Raw genomic sequence first — 21,586 nt, forward strand, 5'->3', positions numbered from 1 at the left:
CCTTAGTAAATTAACCATATTTCATAAGGAACATATTTCTTCTGCCACCTTTCAGAACAGAGCTGCATATTTATGACATATGTGTCTAATTATTTAAGATATCCTGGTACCAAGGTGATAATAGTCTAAATTAATAAAACAAGGAGAGAGAGATGTTAGATAAAAGAAGGAATTACAAGAAATTGTAATCTGAAAGTAACAATTTTAAATCACAAAGGAGTCATAAGGAGCAGTAACAGATTGTAGATAGTGTTTTTTCCTTTTCTTGGGTGATGGATGAGCCATAAATTTAATGCCTTTTTCATCTATTTGTCTCTCATTTCTCCTTTTTTCTTTTCCTGTTCTATCTAATCTTTCTGCTGAGATTGGGTAGATAACCTAATGTTCCTACAAGTCAGAAAAAAAAGGCTATGATTTGTGAAGCAACAGGAATTCCCAGAACTGAAATTGAAGTATCAAGAGCAATCAAGATTTCTCAGAGAACCTATTACTCTTTGTACTTGTGAAGGAGTGTGTTCCTGCTCTGTTCTTCTGAGTGCTGATATAATTTAAATTAATATTTCTTTCTCTCAAATGTATTTCAAATTAATTGAAATTTTTTGAGTGCAAAAAAGAAGGCTATTCATGCTGGATTTCAGTGTGCATCTAGCTCCAGCTGCATTTATTTTCCAAACAAGTACAGTCTGGATAATTAACATCTCTAAATATAACACTGCCTTTATGGACTGGGAATGTGAGGCACTGCTTTAGGGATGTGCCTCTCTAAAGCAGTGCCTCTGAGATGACAGACCCATAGCTGAAATTTTTTTCCAGCTTGCACAATATGAAGGTGTTTATTTAGCCACTGCTTTTGTAATTGATATACGTCCACATCACAAGCATATTTACGCTGTTACCTTTAGTGAGGAAAACAAAGTGAAATACGTTATAATTGGAGGAACTGATACTAGAGCATGACATTCAAATATAACAAATAAAATTGTCATGAGATAATGAGATGAAAAGTTAATGTAATAACTACAAAATTTTAAAAAATCCAGAAACATCTATGCACACTGTAATAAGGTTTTATTGGGCATTGTTTATTTTACACACACACACAAATGTTAGGCCTTCACAATTACAGCAACACTACTGTTCTGCATAGCAATGCTGGGCTGGCTGTATTAGCAGATTTTGTGGGTCTAGTAACGAACACTCAATCTTTACCTACCTACTCAGTTTGCACTAACTCCATTAACAGATCTCTTCACAGAAGAGCTGTACTTTAGAGGGTAGGAGAACTGGCCTGCTGACTTTGCCCCATTACATTACAGATTGTCCCATTACATATCTGCTGTATTTTATTTTTCACTTGTCCAACATCAACCCGAAGAAGTCCCTCTCAAAAGACACTTCTTATCTGTCACTTTGAGATCCAAATTTAACCCTTACCAAGTTCAGTGAACTCCAGTGGAGAAATTTTGACCAATATAACACAATTTTCCTCTGCAAAAGCTTACGTTTCTATTCTTTGTTAATTTTTTTTCCTAGGCTCTTAGAAAAAAAATATGATGAAGTCTGCGAATTTTGCAAGAAACATAAAACCAGAATTTATTTTGTGGTCTATGGAATTTTAGTAACAGGTACAGTATATGTTACACCCAGGATTGCTGAAGCCTTTTTTATTTACTTGTTTGAGATTGTAGGCTGTGCAGTGTCTTTCTCTGACATAAAAACTCTTGACTGTCTTTAAGAATGTATTTCAAAGTAGGTAAGAATTTAGTCCCAGAGAAAATTCCAGATTGCAAAACCTGCTCATTCCCAAACATAACAAAAGCACAGATCTTGCTAAACTGCTTCTCCAGCATGTTTAAAGTCTGACTAGCAATTAAACTTGCGATAACAGGATAGTTCAGACTTTGTGTCTACTCTATCACCAGCGACTCCAAAATTACGATTTCAGTAACTTGTCCAAAACCATGAAATCACATTAAAAACAGTCAGCCACCTAATAGGACTGGACTTAAATCAACAGGCTGGAAATGAAAGTTTTCTCTTCTGACCCATATTACTCAATAGTCACAGCAATTTTTTTCTAGAGTAAATGTACTTAGACAGTATGCACTGCAAAATCATTCAGATACTCTTCTTTCTCCCTTTCCTAATTTGCAAGCAGGTTGGTTTGTTTCTTTCCACTTCACCAAGTTTGTTTTTGAGATCTTACTGCTTGACTACTGGGAACCCAGAGACTTGAAATATGTCTGTGAGATAGGCATCAGCACACCAGAAGGGGTTATAAAAGTGCTGCTTGCATGCTGAATATCCTGCCCTCATAACATCATCTTGTCTTGCTTTGTCATAGTACAGACATGTTCTGGTTCAAGAGAGTGAGTGAGTTCTAAGAATATGACAGGATTTCATATATTAATTCCGTAAAAAAACCAACTTGCATTACAAAAATCAGTAGTCCTTCTTCATTATTTGCCATAGACAAAATCAAATTATTCTTTACAAGAACGGAATATTTTTTTGGCCACCATTTATCACCAGTGAACCTGTCAAATAATTTCGTAACTACTTTCTGAAATAAATTACTTTTAAGCTTCACAATTGCTTGGAAAGGTCATCAATTCAGTCAATTGACATATGCTTGTAAGTGTTTGTTTCTAGTTTTATTGGGCAAACTCATCCTCTTTTGAAAAATGGAAAAAGACTCATGCTCTTAATTCATACTTTTTACACAGGAAAGAGAAGTTCTATAGATGTGTTTAATTTTCTCGAGTGATTAACATGTTTGACATGAATTTGCCTTGGCAAAAGCGTATAACCTGCTCTGATAGAATGAAAGCCACCTTTCATATCAACGAGCATATCATAAGCAACAACACTATTCACAGAAGCAAAATTTTTCAGTATTTAGTCTGAGAGTCAGAAAAGCACCGAAAAGATAAACATGGGCCTGACTTTGATCACATCTTATAAATTTAAGGTTTGATCCTGTTTTTGAAAAGACCAACCTAACTCACATGTATATTCTTGTTTCTGTGACAGCATACTTGGCAGTAGTTATTGCAGCCTGCAGTTTGAATTTTCAGAGAGCTTTGCCACTCTTTGTTGTCACTGTCCTAGCCATCTTCTTCATCTGCTGGGATTTTTTAATAGCTAAGTATGAAGACAGAATTGCTGCGCTCTTTTCCCCTGGAGACAGATATCTGAAAAAACAGTGGTTTTGGTTGAAATGGTAAATATTAATTACTTTCTATTTATGTAGAAGGACAATGCAGTAGTCAAGTTACCCCTATGATTTTATTTCAACTTACTCCCCCATAAACACAAGGAGATGGGTCAATCATACATATCTCAATAATACAGAATCATTCAGTATTTACCAGTTTATAGATATCAGGAACACATTCAGGATTTCAATACAGTAGTTGAGGATCAAAAGTCTTCACAGAAAGAGTAGAAAAATACCATGAATTGAGGCAGAACACATTTGTGGTTCAAAGAGAATATGTTCAAAAAAGTCCATGTGTGTTGCTGGCTTTTGCATTCTTTCTGCAAGCCAGAAAGTGCTTCACTGTTCAGAGAGCTGTTAGGTTTATTGAAACCTTAATTCTAACATATGCAAACTGCTAAAGATTGGAGTGTATTATCTAGATACTGCTTTTCCACATATCTCCACAGCAATTTTTACTTGACCTTCAGGAATCAAAACATGCCAGCCAGATTTAATGTCATAATAAGGTCGTATGACCTTAATTTGGGATGGTAGACATTCATCTGGTAGATAAATGGTAAATAATTAGACCTGTCAGATAGTTATTTCAAGTATTCATGAGCAGTGATCAGGGATTTTGAAGTTATCCCCGGGAAAATGAGGAGACAAGGAGCCTTATAGACCAAAGAAAAGACCAAATGAAATCTCATTAAAAAGGAAAGCTAAATTCACAAGCTACCTTCTGTTTCAGCTAGGTTACTACTAGCTGAGAGACAAAGAATTTTAAGGAGGAGTCATTCTCAGTGCATGAAATGTCCCAGATTATTCTTAAGATTTAAAAATGGTTTTGCTGAGAAAGGTCCTATAGAGATTGTGGTCCTTCTCCTCGGGAGCCACATTAGAAAGCAGTCACACAGAAGTATTTCCATTAGATGATCTGACAGCCTCTCTGGGAGAAGGAGCAAAAGGAACAGGAGAGCCCCGAGGAGCAGACAGAACAAGCTGGGGCAGTAAGTGCCATGTTACCTGGGCTGCAATCCTTAAATTGTACATACGCAGATTAGGTGCTTAACTGTTTCCTTCCAAGAGACAGGAAGTCTCTCAGGTGTAGAAAGGGTTACTCAGCATTGCAATGGCCAAGCCATTTTGTGGAGTTTGCCTGCAATGTTTTTAATCCACATCTAAAAATGGAATTTATGTACCTAGGTACCACTGAAATCAGTGAAAGCTTACAGTTAGACAGAACTAGCATTAAAGATCTGGGACTGTATTTATATCCTCTCTGTATACGGGATGATGTATTTTGTTGCCTTCCAGGCTGTTGTTGTGGTAATTACCTTCAATAAATAAGCTTAATGTGGTTCTGATAGTGGGGACCATAGAAACACTGAAACACAGATGTACACGTCTCTTGCCACTGTTTCTGAGATAGCTGAGCAGACCAAATGGTTACAAAGAGCCGTTTACAGCCTGCTCCTCAGTAGAGTGTGCTTCATAGCCCCACCAGCTAAAGAGCATAGGGCAAGTTGTAAAAACCACAGCCTGTCTTGCCTAGAACTAAAGAAAGATTCAATAAAGAAAAGGAAGGAAGGGAAGGAAAAGAAGGATGAAGTGAGAAAGAAAGATATCACAATTCATTTAATAGAAATAACACCCCGACAAGAGTAACTCATGCTTTTTTTGGGTTTCCCCCCATACTCTGCCTTGGAGGACATTTCTTCCAGATGTCACCAAGGATGCTGCCAGAGGTGCATCAGCAAGGGCAGGTTCCTGCTTGTGTAGAGCTACAGGTTTCATACAATACATTGTACAAAGAGTTTATTTACAAACAGAGATGCAAATGTTTTGGGTACAGGAAGGGAAAGAAATATCCCAAACAGCTATTTCAGGATATCATGATGCTTTTTTTTTTTATCTAGGGTGTTGTGTGCAGCTCTTATTATAACTATAATTTGCTGGCTCATCTTCGACACAACAAAACAAGGATCCCGTCAGCTAATCTCCTTTGGTGGGCTTGTGATGTATGTTCTCCTGATGCTTATCTTTTCCAAATATCCAACCAGAGTGAGTATTTATTCCCTGATGGGCCTTTCGGGAATTTTCTTATTCTGTGTCTAAAAAGCTATTCCCCTACCCTAGCACCACGTCTAGTAAGAGTAACAAAATGTGGGAAAGTAGAAATATAGGCTTGCCTGAGACTAAGCACCGTATTTAGTTTCTGAGGAAAGTAAATTTGCTGTTGGGGAGCATGCGTGGGGCTGTACCAACACTGGTCTCTCACTATTTTGGGAAGCAGCTGCCCATCTTTTGTTCTAGCCATGATACAGGTTGGAATACACTTGCTCCTGGAGTATCAGTGCAAGCTGAGATAGGCCTTTTCCATGTTTTCACCCACAGGAGCCTCACCACAGTCCTCAGCACATCACAGTTATTTACTTGAGGACACCATCATCACATCAACACAAATAGCATGGAACCAGAGATATGATAGATTTGTATAGCTCTTAACCCCTCACAAGTTTGTTTCCCACTGCAAATTCAGCAGCTGAGGCTGAGCTGAGATCCTCACCTTTTGCTCACCCACTCCCATAGGCTTGTAAATGCCATTTATTTTAATTTTCCACCAGAAATGTCCACTCTGGTTTGCTGTGGTATTACAAAGGGCTTAAGTCAGCCACCACAACTACCACCTTAGCTTTTACTCCTGTTGGCATGCCTCACATACCTCTGCATGCTTTCATTAATCATATATCTATTGTCCAGGTCATCAGGTTTTCCCAATACTTTTCAATATGTCTTCTCTCAGTGCTGAGACTTTCTTAACAGGTGAAGTCCTCTCAGCAAGGACTGATGAGCTTACCCCATCCTTTGCAACTGCTGTCATCTCCAACTGAGGTGAAAACTCATACTCCGAATGCTTTGTGCTCTCCCATGAGTCCTCATTACACCTAATTGGTTTGTGTTACTCAAATATGATCTGATTAAATTAGAGAACACCATCTCAGCTTTTTGTCTTGTAAGTAATTTGATTCAATTTTACAAAACAAAGATGTGTTCTGAGGCAGCAGAACAGGAATCATCAGTGTAGTGAAGAGAAACTCATCATAAGCAGTCACAGTTTTTCCTATGACTGCCTTTATATGATGAATCACAATACATAACTGAGTAGTTCTCAGGTATCAAAAGTCTTTAAAGCTAGTGGACAGAAGCAGAGTTGAAATTACCCAATGACAAACCCTATAAAAATATCTCCTTATTCTCTGTCCAGATATGTGAAGATCCAAGTCCCCTACAACCTGTTTTGGCAGCTGCACCTGTCCTGCAGTATAGTCAGGCAATACCCTTACATTATTTAAACAAACATCCAAAGTAAACTATTATTTATATAAATAACAAGCAGTTTCTTTATTTTTCTGTCTATCTAGGTTGCTTGGAGACCAGTATTTTCAGGAATAGGAATGCAGTTTATTCTTGGGGTTCTTATTCTGAGGACCAAAGTGGGTTTTGATGTATTTAACTGGCTAGGCATTCAGATCCAGGTAAGCTATTGAGCAAAATCCTTACTTGTTTAATATAATTTTCTGTCTTGAAAGTCTTAAATTATATGAACAGTCTGTTCAAGGATCCATTTGTCCCTTGATTTTTTCTCCTCTTGAGGAAAAATGGATTCTCAGAAAGGTAGTTGACTTCCTGAATTCAACCTTCTTCTCATTTATTTTTTGTTCCATTAATACAGTGGCCAGAGTAATCCCATTTATTAATGGCTTTACCATCATTGGGCTGAAGTTGTAAATTGGCATTCTTGAAACACAAACTACTGTTGTGCCAGGGCACTCATAGGAACTTTTAGAAATGACTCAACTCCAAATCACCCTTGCAATAAACACGATATGCTGAAAAGCCTTGGGATTTAGGGCACAGCCCTAATTATCTTGAGAGCAGCAACATTCCTGGCACCCAGGACATTTCATAGTCCTCATAACATATAAGAAAATTAATTCAGATACATACAGGTGGCAAAAACCACATCTGCATGCCAGAAGGGATCTCTAAAAAGTGGATGGGATGGGATCTGTCCACAGATGTCTCTGCAGACACAAAATTTTTTTACGTCTCGTACTGTAAACTAATGAATAAGCAATATCCAAAATATAGATCAGAGAGTACCCCCCTGAAGGACGTTCAGACTTTTCACCCCAGGGATACTATTCTCACGGCTGTTCTTCACAGGTAATTAAGCACATGTAAAACCAGACAGTGCAGAATGTACTGTCTCTGTGTGGGAGCAAAAGTACAGATCTGACGTCTAATCTGCAGGCAGTGGGAGTCAGCTGGGTTTTGTTACCAGGTTTGCAGTTTCTGACCGAAGCAGGTCTGGTGCCCCCTTTCGTTAGCTTCATATTTTTATGTCTTACAGTCTCTCCTGTCAGAACTAATTACGGTAGCTATTACAAAATGTATTTTAACTCCATTTTAAACTGTATCATTAACGCATATATTTGCATCAGAAGTATAAAAATGCACCACCGGATCAGAATTAAAAAGTAGAAGATTCCCTTAGGCTAGGTCTTAGCTACACCTTCCCAAACTCGTTACTTCAGCCATCAAACCTCCGTTTTAAGCCGTGTAGTTTATTTTACCTATTTACATCGGATGGAGCATAGGAATGCACCAGCGTATTTGGATTAAAGAGTAAATGTTTCTTTCAGTGTAGCTTATGGCCTCTATTTTGTCGGGTACTCAGCAGAGCACAGCAGAGATCCTCAATTCAGCCAAACACAGTCAGCGAGGCCTGGACCCCTACAAATCAGAGCCCAATCTTCTTGTACCTCACCAAATTTCTGCAAGACAACTAGCAATATTTTCTTGGGTTTTGGCAGGTACCCAGGTTTTATGGATAAGTTATTTTGCTTTCTGTCCCTAGACTTTTCTGGAGTACTCTGATACAGGTGCCAAGTTTGTGTTTGGTGACAAATACACAGATCACTTCTTTGCTTTTAAGGTAAGACGGTTGTTATATGCCATATGTGGCAGATAGACAATGGTAAGAGGAACAGTATAGCTGGGAAATAAATTTATTTTGTCTTGTGATACCTGTGTAGTCATCAGAGAAATCAGCAGGCAAATTATGCCTTATTATGTGACATTCTGAATAGAAAATTTGGGAGCCCTTTCATTGTCTGCTATACACTGAGTTAGATTGCACTTATTTAGTTTAATTATAACAACATATATTGCATGTAGACAGAACTTTGGCATATCTCTCTACAAGGAATAGGTTAAAAGGCTTGTACCTGGCCACTGAAAGAAATATTACCTCCTACCTATCTTCCCTACCTCTCCATGAGTAAAAGTGCTCTACCATGCTATGTTGTTGTGCCTTTAAGTGCTGTGCAGATCACTGCCTCACAGACATTCCCCCTGAAGAAGTGTAGAACCTAGATGTGTATTTATTCATGCTTGGGAGAAGAGCTAGAAGCTCCCTTAGAAAGAAGAATTACATGATACTACATTATTATTGCATTAGTAAGATCACAGAGAGATTTCCCATCTTTCTCTTAAGAGACCTAAGAAACAGCTGGAATGCAGTTCATCTGCTTTGTGCTCTCTAATCTGTACCAGCATCCTTCCTAGTTTTGGTCTGAGAAGTCGCTCATGCCACAATGCCTGCTTAGGTTCGAATTAAGAACATATAAGTCAAAAGAAACCCCAAACCAACCCAAAAAACAAATAAATAAACCCCAAACAAATAAGAAAAATGTACCAGGACTTACTCAGAGACCATTCTTTTGATATTTCAGATACCTGACCATGGACTTATATGCCTTTTATCTTATTTTTTTTCTTGAGGTGATATTCCAAACTAGATATTCTTCAACCTTAGCTCTTTCATTACTTGAGAAAGAAGCTGCTATATGCAAAATAGCCTGCTACTAAGAATAGTCAGAACATCTTAGAAGGAAAAAAGAAATTAGGCATTTCATCAATAAATATGAATTACATTTTAAGAGCAGTACTTTTGCACCTTTAGTTTCGCTTTCCAGGCTCCTCTCACTTTTACTCTATTGAGTACTCAAATAACAATTTTTATTTCCAACTGCATGTTTTGGGGATTAAATTATTTAATTCCCACACCCCTGTGTTATTTTTTCTGTAGTTTTTGACAATGCCTTATGAATATGATTCTTTCCCAAGGTGACTTTTAGTGCCTTAGTGATGATGCAAAATACTTTGCTTACTAAAGCCATAACTAGGGACCAGACAGCCCTAGTTTCCTTCTGTGTAGGCAAACATCCATCAGTCTTATGCTATGGTTCAAGCCAGCAAAACCATGGTATTTTTAGAAGATTATAACAGGAGCAAGTAGATTATTCTCACATTGAAAAACAAGAAAACAAAAACCCATGAGTTGATTTTCAGAGCTGCATATATATATGTGTATATATATATGGCAGACAAGTGTACAGCAGAACCAAAACGTGTTGCATCTGCTCCTCCTGTAGACAGGGAATTCCCTCTTCCAACAACAGTGAGTGACAGCCAGCCTCTTCTCTCTTGAAACACTTGTCATTTACTTAGACATTAAGTTGGTCCAAAGTGGTTCTTTATATCTTTCAGATATTTTATGGGCTTTGCATGTTGTGATGATCTCTCCAAATCTTGCCCCAAGATACTTCAAAGCATCCTTCAAAGACAGTGCTTAGCTCCTGAGAGATTAGACAAGGGACAGGATATGTCTTTGCAGAAAACTCAGAGTCCAGTTGTATCCATACTGCATCCTTAGCAATATGCAGAGACACATCAGTTTTCTGCCAGGTGAAGTGGACATGTTACCAGAGCAGACACATCCCATATGTGCATATGCACACCTGTATGGGTTCTGACCTGGCCCACCAGTCCCCCAGTGCCTTTGAGCACACGGTTCTGGAAGCACTAATTAGTCAAAAATGCACGCATTTACATACATAAACTGGGTTATTTTAGATGTGTATTTGTGTATGCAGATGCATCATTTCTGAATTCTGAAAAAAAACACTTTCCCACATAAATAAGCACTTCCAAGCAGTTAACTAGATGGAAACGACCTTTTAGTACTTTGTCTTCTATCCTGTTGACTACAAAAGGCAATGTTTGCTTTGAGCAAAGAAGAAATAAGACTTCTGTTAAATCTTTAGCTTCTTTTTAACACCAGGAAAATTTATGGTTCCCTGAGAAAGGCTTTGCTTTGAAGGTCAAGCTTTAGGAGTGTATGAAAAAGCAGGATGTTCCTTAAACATCAATAGCAACTTCTTTAAAGGAAAACAAGGAAAAAGTTAAACATCAAGCCACAAATGGGAGGGGAGTTGAGAGCAGCCAACAATTTTAACTCCCTGCTTTGTATGGTAATAACAAAAGAAAAGGCAGGAGAGAAAGATATTTGTTTTACTGATCTAAAGCTTCTGGTATTACTGCATGGCAAACTATCCCTACAGAATCACAAAAAGATCAAAGAACCAAACTTGAGAAAGCAGCATTATATTAACCTGTTGAACAGCACAACAATATTGGTTAATTGCACTCTGTCCTTTCAATGAAAGGTTCTGATCATCAAAATTGAGTTTCTAAATGTTTATCAAAATTGTTCATAGTACCAGCTCTCCTCTAGAAAGGCATAGCGTCTGTTTACTGAAAAGGCCTGAACTAACAAAGTGGTTTGTTGTTTTTCATTCTGTTACTTGATTTTATTTGCAATGCATTATGTCATTAGTGAACACACATGAAAGCTTATGTGGCAGTGGGAAAATGACTGAGGCCCTGTGGACTGGTAACTGGAGATACATTTAGAGGAAACTGAGGGGTTATATTAGCATCTTAACAGGAATTATAATACACGGTAAATCACGGTTGCTGCTCCCTGCATGGAGTATGGTTGGCGCATGACTTGAAACCTCTTCCACGATGATTTACCATCATCTACTAAGGGGGATGACATGGAGGGTGAAGCAGAGTGGAGACACCATGGCCAGGCTCTGTGGAAATCCTTGCAGGCAAGGGACCTTGGTGGTACATTGTAGCTGATAAGCCACATACCAACTGTCAACCCGGGGAAAGAAGGGAAGATGTCCCACTGCTGAGCCAGCAACTGTGGCGAAATCCCTCTCCTTTGATGAACTTGCTTCATTAAAGCCTAATAATAATATTAATGCACACATCCATGTCAAAGTTACCCGTCCCCGAGGTACTGCCACCCCTCAATGGGATGCTCTCTGCATTATTTTTGACTGTATCTTTAAAAGCGAAGGGAGACAATTTTACACTGATCAGTAACAAAGGTATGTATGACTAGAGTCACTCAAGCTGCACGTAAACACGAAGAAATATTATGTAAGTTAAGAACGGAGGAAAAGTTAGGGAACACTCCATCGTAGCTGCTGTTGATGGGCTGAACCTGTCTTCTTTCCCATAGGAACACCTACTGGGTAAGAACCAGACTCTATGCACCCTGACTACTTTTACTGGGGATTTGAGCATGTCTGTGTATTCCTTTAAGTATATTTTTGCAGTCAGATACTATCATCAACAATCTTCAAACCTTAACCTGTCATGATTTTATATTAATAAAGAGTGTTATCCTATAAACTGTTAGTGTGAATCCTTCATAGATGCTAGCAGTTGCCAGCAATGGATAATACACTCTAATAAAGGGAAAGACCTGCTGAGAGGTCTCCCTTGTGCTGGTGGTGTGTGTCCCTGACTAAGACAGTCAAACCACCCTCCAATCCAGCAGGACTGCTCAATGAGGAGTCCCCCTAATGGGATGCTGACAAACTGATCAGGTACAAGGGTCTTGGCTTTCCTGGGACACTGTCAGACAAATTAAACACTGAGGGTCACATAAATCTCTCCACACTAAGGGTTGAGGAAGCCTCCCCTTTTCATGTAACAGTGGTACTGTTTTAGCTGTAACTAATCTGTCTGACTAGTTGTGGACTTTGGGGGAATTTTTCTTTCTTTTGTGTATTAGCATAGAAGTGGTGGGGTCCTGTATATTTAACATACTTGAGAATCAAGTTATATTAGTTTTATTCAGCATGGAAACCCAACAGATTTAATAATCCATCAGATTTAATAATCCAATCCATTTAATAATCCATTCATGCAATTCTTTTAAATTATGTTGAAAGAAAGTATTTTTCAGTCTCCAAAGTAAGAGATGGATATTCACATTTTGTATTTAGTAAGTATATACCTTTAAATAGATTCTGTTTAAAGAATGTAAATGTTTGAACTAACTTAAACATGGCTACAAACTAACATATATCATGCTAAACCAGACAGTTTCAAAACAATCACGGTTGTGTTAGAAAACTATGTAGATAAATGAAAATTACTTAATTACAGCACAATCAGGAAGGTCAAAAATTTTACAGCTAAGAGTAAACTTTAAGATGACTTTTCAATACCTGTAAGTACAACTTCAAAAGCAGGATTCCCTTTTCAAAGATTAAATGGCCTAAAGGACAGGAAACTACTCCAGAAGTTTTAATGATCTTGTGTCTTCAAACCAGGTACTGCCAATTGTGGTTTTCTTCAGTACGGTTATGTCTATGCTTTACCACGTGGGATTTATGCAGTGGCTTATTGGAAAGGTATGCATTTTTACCAGTTAGGTGCTCATTTGGCTAGTGTGGGAAACATTTTGAACACATGCAGAGGAACCTAGCCTGGAAATAGTTCCAAATATTACCATTGCAAAATCTTAATTGGCATCACATTCCACATTTTCTATCTCTCAGTCTGGTTTCATTGCTTATGTCATATTAATTGTTAGATTTCCCTGGCTAGCTTTAGTATTCCTCAGGTGCCATACTTGCTTAAATCTTCCTTTTTGCCTGCCCTTCTCACAGCCCTCAAAGTGCAGGATGGAGATTAAGTCACAGACAGTGGATTTCTGCTAAGCGTTTCAGTAGCAATTGCATGTACCTTCCTATCACAGATACCCAAATAAGGTCAAAGCAGGTTCTTCGCCTCATTCTCCTAAGTGTTCATTTCTGTCAGCATCTATGTGTAGTGCTAGTGTCTACTAAGATAAGATCTGTCCAGTAAAACTATCATATGAGGGAAAAGATCTTCCTCTATGGTGGTCGTTAAACCTTATTTAAAGATACTCCTAAATTAAAAGTACTTTGCCCCTTTACATTCATAGTACTGTTATATAAGCACCATGAACCTCACCTAGCACCTGGTGTGCTAAAATTGCAATGAGGCAATTTTAACCTTAATCTAAATTTCATATTTTTCCCCTTCATATGGTCCAAGTCTCTTTGGACAAGAACATAAATAATAAGAACACATGAAAACATCTGTTTTGTTTAATTTTGTTTAACATTTTGTGCCCAGAAGGAGCCTGGAGTACTCTCAGTTCTGTTAAATTGTTCTTCCTCTATCTTATTTTAGGATGTAATAATTACATGAATGTGCCACACCTTGGAGCTGAAATCATAACTCAGGAAGTATTGTAACATGTCTCTGAACTCTTAAATTTATATGATTAACTCAAGAAGGGCATGGAACGGCCAGAACAAATTTTTGTTTATTTTTTTAAATCATTTTAGGTTGGTTGGATAATGCACATTTTCATGGGGACAACTCCTGTTGAGTCTCTGGTAGCTGCGAGTAACATATTTGTGGGACAGGTGAGTTGGAGCACAGAAAAACATGCTAACACAATACTACAGAATATAGGGAAATAATGCTGCTCTTTGAGCATTTGTGTATTAAAAAAAAATCTCTTATAAAGCCAGGATTCCACTACAGCAAGTCTAATGTTGATTTCCAAAATTGCAGTATGTTCCTATGTTGGCAGTGATGCACAATGGAGTGGATTTGAGAAGAGATATGTTTTCCCGACAGAAGGTCAAGCATAAATGTAGGTGATAGGTCTCCCTACCAGATTACTCCAAGGCCATGAAGAAATGAGAGTTTTAGGGTTCTTTTTCAATTGAAAAGGCAAGTGGTATGAAAAGACAGCATGCAAAGCAGCCCAAGGGCAGGAGAGAGAGATGCAGAAAACTAAGATCCAGGGCTAGCAGTATAAGGCCTTATCCACCAAATGAGTGGACAGCATCTAGTAGACCACTTTAATGGGAAATGAGTGAAACCCACATTTACAACAATATCTGTCGAAAGCTTAAAAGCAATGTAGAAAGATCAACAATTAACATCCAAGTCCAAATGCAATATTGGCATGATATTTAGCAGTGGCGCATCACCGCATCCCCCTGCTTCAAGGTTTAGGGTAGTACCTCTCCATGACACTGCCTCCAGAATGTGCTCACACGCATGCCAGAGGGGCATGTTTCACTTGACTAACAAGCAGCCTTATCTGTGGCTGTCCCTAAGTGACTCAGAATTGGAATAGAATTTCTTGACAATTTCATTGTGCCTTTCAGGGAGACAGTAAACCAGCCAGAATTGTCTTCAGACATTCTCCTTCTTGGGATAAAAAATCCCCAGTCTAATGAAATATGAGTGCTTGTTAGCACTAGGATTAACTAGTCAAAGACACCTAAGAAAGTGTGATGCAGACACTCATTTTTCTGCCCTGTTAATAAAAGAAATCTTTGGGATTTTATTAGGGATTTCTTAATTTGATACTTGTTTTTCACTTCCAGACGGAGTCTCCTCTGCTGGTACGGCCCTACTTACCATACATCACCAAATCTGAACTCCATGCAGTCATGACAGCAGGATTCTCAACTATCGCTGGAAGTGTCTTAGGAGCATATATTTCTTTTGGGGTAAGACAGGGGAAGAGAACTAGAAAATATCTGGTTTATCTGAAATGTTTTAAGTATGTAGCCCAGCTAAAATGCTTTGAAAATGTCCCTCAATCATTCTCACTGTTTGTTTCTTTCTTCTCTGAAGGAATTAACCACAAAAATTCCTGGTCTTCTGACAGCTCTTTCTCTTTTCCTTATGAGAAATAAGAACTTTTGATGACCTCCTGTAGAAAAAATCATCCAAACAACTAACCAATTTAATTGCTTTCCTCCATGTTTGTGCATGATATGGTTATCATGGAGTATTTTCTATCACCTGGAATTCTAGGTTTCCTCCTCCCACCTGCTGACTGCTTCTGTCATGTCAGCACCAGCATCATTAGCTGCCTCCAAATTATTCTGGCCTGAAACTGAAAAGCCTCTGGTAACTCTGAAGAGTGGCCTACAAATGGCAAAAAGGTAAGCTGGTCCAGGTACTAGTTAATACTACTGCAAAAATGGTATTTGGGAAAGTAACTCCTCACACATAAATTTTAGGGAGATTACATAGTAGGAGTGCAAACAATAAATTAATTACAGACTAATATACTGCAAATGGTTGATTTGTGATTTCAGGTGAGTGTGCCCAATAATAATCTAACATATGCCAAGGACCTGGGTCAAACTGTAAACTCTCCAAAGAAAGAGGGAAATACCTACCTGAGGACCTGCCAGGAGGCTTTCCCATTTGTAATGTTGATGCCTTTTTTCTATAATGAATCTGAAAATACAAACATGTAAAAGCAAAGGCAGAGCAATCATTTCAACAACAGCGGCAAACTTGTTGCCCATCTGCAGGGAGACTTCTCTTAAGAAGGACAGGCAAAGCAGAAAGGTTTGTAAGGATCTGTTCCTGAACGGCCCAGGCATTTCTGCAAGGGCTGCATGGAAGAGGAGCAGTGACACTCCCTAATCCCAGCAGTGCTACAGTTTTGAGATCTGATCCATATCTTGCCCAACCCTGAATGTACCAGAATTCATCCTCAGGGCACCACAAGCATATGCTTCAAGTGTCTGCCATGAGGACAGGGAAATCCAACTTCACCTCATAATTCTTTTTCATTATTTTCTCTATGAGTGAACAAACTGTTTCAGTACTAGACTTTAAATCAAGTGCATGTGCATTTTAGTTCTATTATTTGTTCTTGAGTTTAAAGATGTTCACACTGTTTTTTTCTTCACTGTCAAAGTGAATCAAAGAATCTGCTGGAAGCAGCCAGTCAGGGTGCCTCTACCTCCGTTGGGCTGGTAGCAAACATCGCCGTGAATGTGATCTCCTTCCTTGCCCTGCTGAGCTTCCTTGACTCAGGCCTTTCTTGGGTGGGCAACTTGTTTGACTATCCACAGCTGAACTTTGAGGTATGGTCTCCAGGTCCTTCATGCAGCTTGGATACATGCATAATTTGTCTTTCTCAAATTTAAGTGCTTGTGTGGTTTGTTTGTAGGGGTTTTTTTTGTTGTTGTTTTGTGTTTTAACATGATCTAAACCCTTATTTCATTTGCATGTTCTGAAAGTTTTTTAAAGTAAAATTTTTGCCATAAAAGTATTTCTGTATCTATTAGTCCATATATAGTTTCCCTCTGTGGTGTTCTTTCTAACCCTCAAAGTATGTTTACACGGAGTATGCTAGCACCTGCCCCCTCTGACTTGGCAGTGCAGCAGATCTGTCAGTTACACACCTGCCAAGCCATTAACATCTCCTTCAGCTAAATATTAAAGTGGCTTTAGCTTCAGAGAATCCCATCAAACCCTTAATGCTTGCTAGGTTCGCTTAGATGGGGACACTGGGGCAAGGCTGGACTTGTCTGAAACCAGACTTGATATCTCCTAGTTCTCAATACAATTACAACATAAAACTGTACCCGAATCACTCAACTGAGCAAAGGGGTTTCAAACAGGACTTGCGTTTAAACCTAGGTCAATATGTGAATTTTGACCCAATGCAACTACCTTGTTTCAATGGTTTGGGGCTTTTTGTTTTGCAAGACCCTAATAAAAGCCCTGTGGGAAACATGGATATAACTTGTGTTAAAGGTGCTGCAGAAGTGAATAGTCACTCACAACAGATCTGGCTTCAGCAATACTAAGTTATTATCCTGGTGAGCTTTCAAGACATCTCACTGCACCCCAAACACCCACAGCTGAGGAAAGGCACAAGTATGTGCCTCAAGCATACTCATGCAAAGGCTGGTATTTTAATAACTTCTGGATGGTGCAAGATATGGACAGGTAGATAGTCCACAAAGAGTTGAAACACACAGACATGATGCATGCAGCCATTCTTCCCTTAGGAGAGACACTAACGTAACTTTTTGTGGGCAGAGAAACCAGCTAGAAATAGTAACTGCTTTAAGACCTCCATTACATTCCCTAAGGACAATCTGACCAAACCCTTCCACAACTGGAGCTATTTTCTCCCATATAAAAATAAGCTATACTGTGAATGGGATTTCTTTTTCAATTTGCATAGATCTTGTAATGCCAGGAAAAAGTAGGTACAGCTTTAATTGTATCAGATGCACAGTTTTTATGCAGAGACAACTCTTTTGTTTACGCTGGTTGGAGTCCAATAACCTGATAATTAAGCATGTTCATTAACACATTTGATTTAATTAGGAGAAGAATTAGAATTCTCACTTCTCTTATCAGCTCTTTTAGTTCAATCTTCCTTCTTGTCATCAAACACTTTGCCTAATTTGAAGCCCTATTGAGGGGAAAAAAGGCACAGAAATGTTTGTTTTGTTTTAGATATAAGATTAGGGACATATATAAATATTTTGTTATATCTAGAGTCTGGATTAGTATTTTAAAAGTTACTCAAGCATGCCTTACTATTAAAAACTCTCCCAGAGTTATTGCCAGCAGAAATTCAAAGCCAGTTTTCCTCTGCTAAAACAAAACCATCCTTATTTTAAGTTTAGGAAAGTTCCTGCATGCTGTTGTTCCTTGACCAACCATATCTCTTGACCTGCTTTGTCTTATACATTCTGCAGAACATTTGTGCGTATGTCTTCATGCCATTCTCTTTCATGATGGGAGTAGACTGGGAAGACAGTTTTATTGTCGGTGGACTACTGGGTTACAAAACTTTCTTCAATGAGTTTGTGGCTTATGAACGCCTTTCAAAACTGATTCAAAACCGAGAAAAGGGTGGAAGCATGTACATTAATGGTGTGAAGCAGTATATGACAGTAAGTAACATTTTCTGTTCTACAGATTTATTTGATCTAATACTTCAATGTTGAAACTCAACTTATTTTTTAATATGGCCATAGAATGGTTGCATAATACTCTTAAGATGTGTCTTTGAGTGACAGAGTTCAATTATGAGAATGCAGCATTCCTCTGTGAGGCTGCCATGACTTTCACTGCCCTAGCCATCTTGAATAAACATAGAAACAGAAAGGCATGGGTTTGGAAATATGCAGTGTCCCACAGGACACTGCACTTAAGACAAGGCTTTCTTCAAGGCAACTTTCTTCTTACCTGATTCTTAGCACTTTCCTATGAGCTACTCTCCCAAGAAAACCCTGAGGAAGAACTTGAGGATCCTCCTGCCCTCAGAGGTTTGTTCAAGCATTAAACTTGAAGAGAGGCATCCAGCAAGCTCCAGCAGGCAGCATTACTGGCACACATTTGTGTAGGCTGTTGTTCCCTCTGCAGAGGACAGTAACAAAAGACATGTATTACACGGCATACACCTCCCTTGACACACTGAGTCCAACCAGCCTCTCTCAGGTGAGCTTTCCAGCCTTGTCCCACCTTTCATTCACAGTCTACCCAACCGACCTGTAACTTTTACTACAGTGCCCTGAGGAAGGCAGCGCTAAGGGCATCCTAGGTGTGTGTGCACGGGGCCAAAGGTCATGCAGTGATCAAAGCTGACCTTTGCAGACATGACTGTTCCACCCTGTGGCATTCACATGCACAGCACATGCTGAATTCTTCCTGAGCACAGGCAATGAAAACCATGATATCCAGCTTTTCACCTTCATTGATCCTTCTTTCTCAAATTGAGACAGATTGTCACTGTAGAGAAATCCTGAATTAGAAAGTATTTTGTACAGCTCTTATTTCCTTATTTGAATCAGATGGGATGCTGTGGATACCTCTTATATTAAAAACCAAACCCACGTTCTTGACCACTTGCATTCCTGATTAACAGAACATATTTCATATGTGGAGGTAGAAAGCCAGATGGCCTGTCAAATATTTGCACCCTTGCTTGAGCATCCATTACCAGTGTTCCTGAAATTGTTGGCAATAGGGTCCTGGGCTAGAATGATCTTCGATATGCCCTGCTATAGAAGTGCTTCCTTCTACTATGTGAATGTGGCACTGAATTCCTGTATAAGTGAATAAGGTTTTTTTAGCCTGGAATACAGCCTTAAAACACAGATCCCAAGAACTCTGTTTCACTCTGTTTTCTTTTTCCCTTTTTCTTTTTCTTTTTCTTTTTTTTTTCTTTTTCTTTTTCCTTTTCCTTTTCCTTTTCCTTTTCCTTTTCCTTTTCCTTTTCCTTTTTCTTTTTCTTTTTCTTTTTCTTTTTCTTTTTCTTTTTCTTTTTCTTTTTCTTTTTCTTTTTCTTTTTCTTTTTCTTTTTCTTTTTCTTTTTCTTTTTCTTTTTCTTTTTCTTTTTCTTTTTCTTTTTCTTTTTCTTTTTCTTTTTCTTTTTCTTTTTCTTTTTCTTTTTCTTTTTCTTTTTCTTTTTCTTTTTCTTTTTCTTTTTCTTTTTCTTTTTCTTTTTCTTTTTCTTTTTCTTTTTCTTTTTCTTTCTTTCTTCCCCATAAGATGTCATATAGAACTTTCACATTCACTTCTAATACCTGTAAAGAGCTGTATTAGCTTCCCTGGTGAAAAAGCTCTGAAATACATAAACAATTTTGATTCATAATGCTGGTAAAAATTGGCTGGTAACCATCATAATTACAGCACAACAGTTCAGATGAGGGTGTGCTTGCCTTCCATTTTTAATTTCTCTTCAGCTTCAGAGCTCTCTAATTCATCCACACACAGATTTTCGCTCTGAGCAAACAAGTGTCTTCACCTGAGTCATTAATTACACGGCTTCCTGTTTTCAGAGCTAGGAAAGTGCAAATGAAAGCAGGGAAATCACAGTACACAAAGGTTTTTCTAGGAAAAGCTGGTAGAGTGGGTACTTGAAAAACATTTTCCTGCATTTGTGCAGATTGATTGAAAGTACCTACAAATTGATGTTCATAAAAGAGGAATTAAACCAGGGAAACTTCTAATAAACAGGAAACCTGCCAGAACACTCACTCATTTTCAGCTTGAACCTAAGCCACAGTAAATAGGAATTCAGAGCTTCCAGGGGGACAAATTCATTTGTTGAGATATGTTGCCTCCTTTCTCAAAATGTTTGAACTACGTTTGTCTGAAGGCCCACAAGGTTTGTAGCCTGATTTTATCTAAAGCCATTTTGTGTCCTGTGAGTGTCCCTCCATGGAGGCAAAGGCCAACTTTGTCTCTGCTCTGAGGTCCAGGCTTAGATGGTGTTACCCAGGGGGAGAAGGGGGGTGGAAGTCAGCATGGAAATTGTTAATGGGGATTCCAAAATCATGATGTTCCTCTCTGCCTGTTAACACCTCAATGTACCCACTTCCTAGGAGACTCATTTGCCTTCTCCACACAGGGTGGAGCATGCACAAAGCAGCTTTGTACATAGAGCCCGCTGCTTCTTCAGGGACAAAGAAGTCAGGGATACATACCAAAACTTTAGGTTCCAACAGAGTTTTATAGAGGCATCCAGCTGTGAAAAACAAGTTGTGTTATAGCTCTCTGACTCATACTTTCAGAAAACAGCAGCTAAGTTGCCACTAGTAAGATCAGATTTTTTTTTTTTTTTGTCTTTAATTATTAGTACTCAATTCAAAAAGACACAACAATATACGTGAAAGATAAAATCATCACATGGCTTATGAGTCCTCACATGGGCAGTGGGTATAAAAGCCTGTGACTTTCAAGAAGAGAATAAGTCTACTTTTCTGAAAGCCACACCTTGGGTAGCAACCAAGCAAAACAGAATGATTTTAGTACTCGGAACCCTGAGCCACAATGCCATGTTTTCAGACCTTTAAATCACAACGAGCTGTTTCAAACCACTCAGAGGGTGTGTGTTTGTTTTTCAGGTTCGCTCTGAAGTCATCGCCACCTATGCTCTTTGTGGGTTTGCCAACTTCGGCTCCCTGGGACTGGTAATAGGAGGCCTGAGTAAGAACCTCTCTCACAGATAATTTGTTTGTCAAGCAAATCCCAAAGAAAGCACCCAAAGGAGCAGGCTGTGGGTGAAGCTTAGCAGCTTAGGGGCTGAGCAGCTGCTCTGCCAAGGCATAGCACTCAACTGAGAATGGAAGGGCACACAGAGGGGTACAGGCTTTGGTGTGGAGGTACTGGGAGAGGTGCTGAGGCCAAGGAGAAGGAACCAAGCCCTTCTGATAGCCCTCCCTGTTTAACCCTCAAACATGAGCCTGAGCTATTACTACCCATGAGCTTCAGGAGAAGCAAATCATCTCCACAGTGTGCTGGTTTGAAAGATGAAGTTGGCTATTTCCTGTAAAAATC

General features: G+C 38.8%; 1 protein-coding gene across 3 annotated transcripts in view; it reads left to right on the plus strand.

Annotated features, from left to right (window-relative positions):
* Window positions 1–21,586, plus strand: part of SLC28A3 (solute carrier family 28 member 3) — a 39,309-nt gene that overhangs the window by 12,989 nt on the left and 4,734 nt on the right. For all 3 annotated transcript variants that reach the window (XM_008638433.2, XM_017740468.1, XM_017740469.1), the window contains 12 exons: window positions 1,534–1,625; window positions 3,034–3,223; window positions 5,122–5,266; window positions 6,628–6,741; window positions 8,127–8,204; window positions 12,751–12,831; window positions 13,798–13,878; window positions 14,857–14,982; window positions 15,293–15,423; window positions 16,194–16,362; window positions 17,998–18,195; window positions 21,154–21,235. In XM_008638433.2, the coding sequence (XP_008636655.1) occupies window positions 1,534–1,625; window positions 3,034–3,223; window positions 5,122–5,266; window positions 6,628–6,741; window positions 8,127–8,204; window positions 12,751–12,831; window positions 13,798–13,878; window positions 14,857–14,982; window positions 15,293–15,423; window positions 16,194–16,362; window positions 17,998–18,195; window positions 21,154–21,235 (1,487 nt within the window). The remainder of the gene's footprint in view (window positions 1–1,533; window positions 1,626–3,033; window positions 3,224–5,121; window positions 5,267–6,627; window positions 6,742–8,126; window positions 8,205–12,750; window positions 12,832–13,797; window positions 13,879–14,856; window positions 14,983–15,292; window positions 15,424–16,193; window positions 16,363–17,997; window positions 18,196–21,153; window positions 21,236–21,586) is intronic.

The sequence above is a fragment of the Corvus brachyrhynchos genome, unplaced genomic scaffold (genome assembly GCF_000691975.1).
Source record: "Corvus brachyrhynchos isolate BGI_N302 unplaced genomic scaffold, ASM69197v1 scaffold37, whole genome shotgun sequence".
Taxonomy (NCBI): Eukaryota; Metazoa; Chordata; class Aves; order Passeriformes; family Corvidae; genus Corvus; species Corvus brachyrhynchos.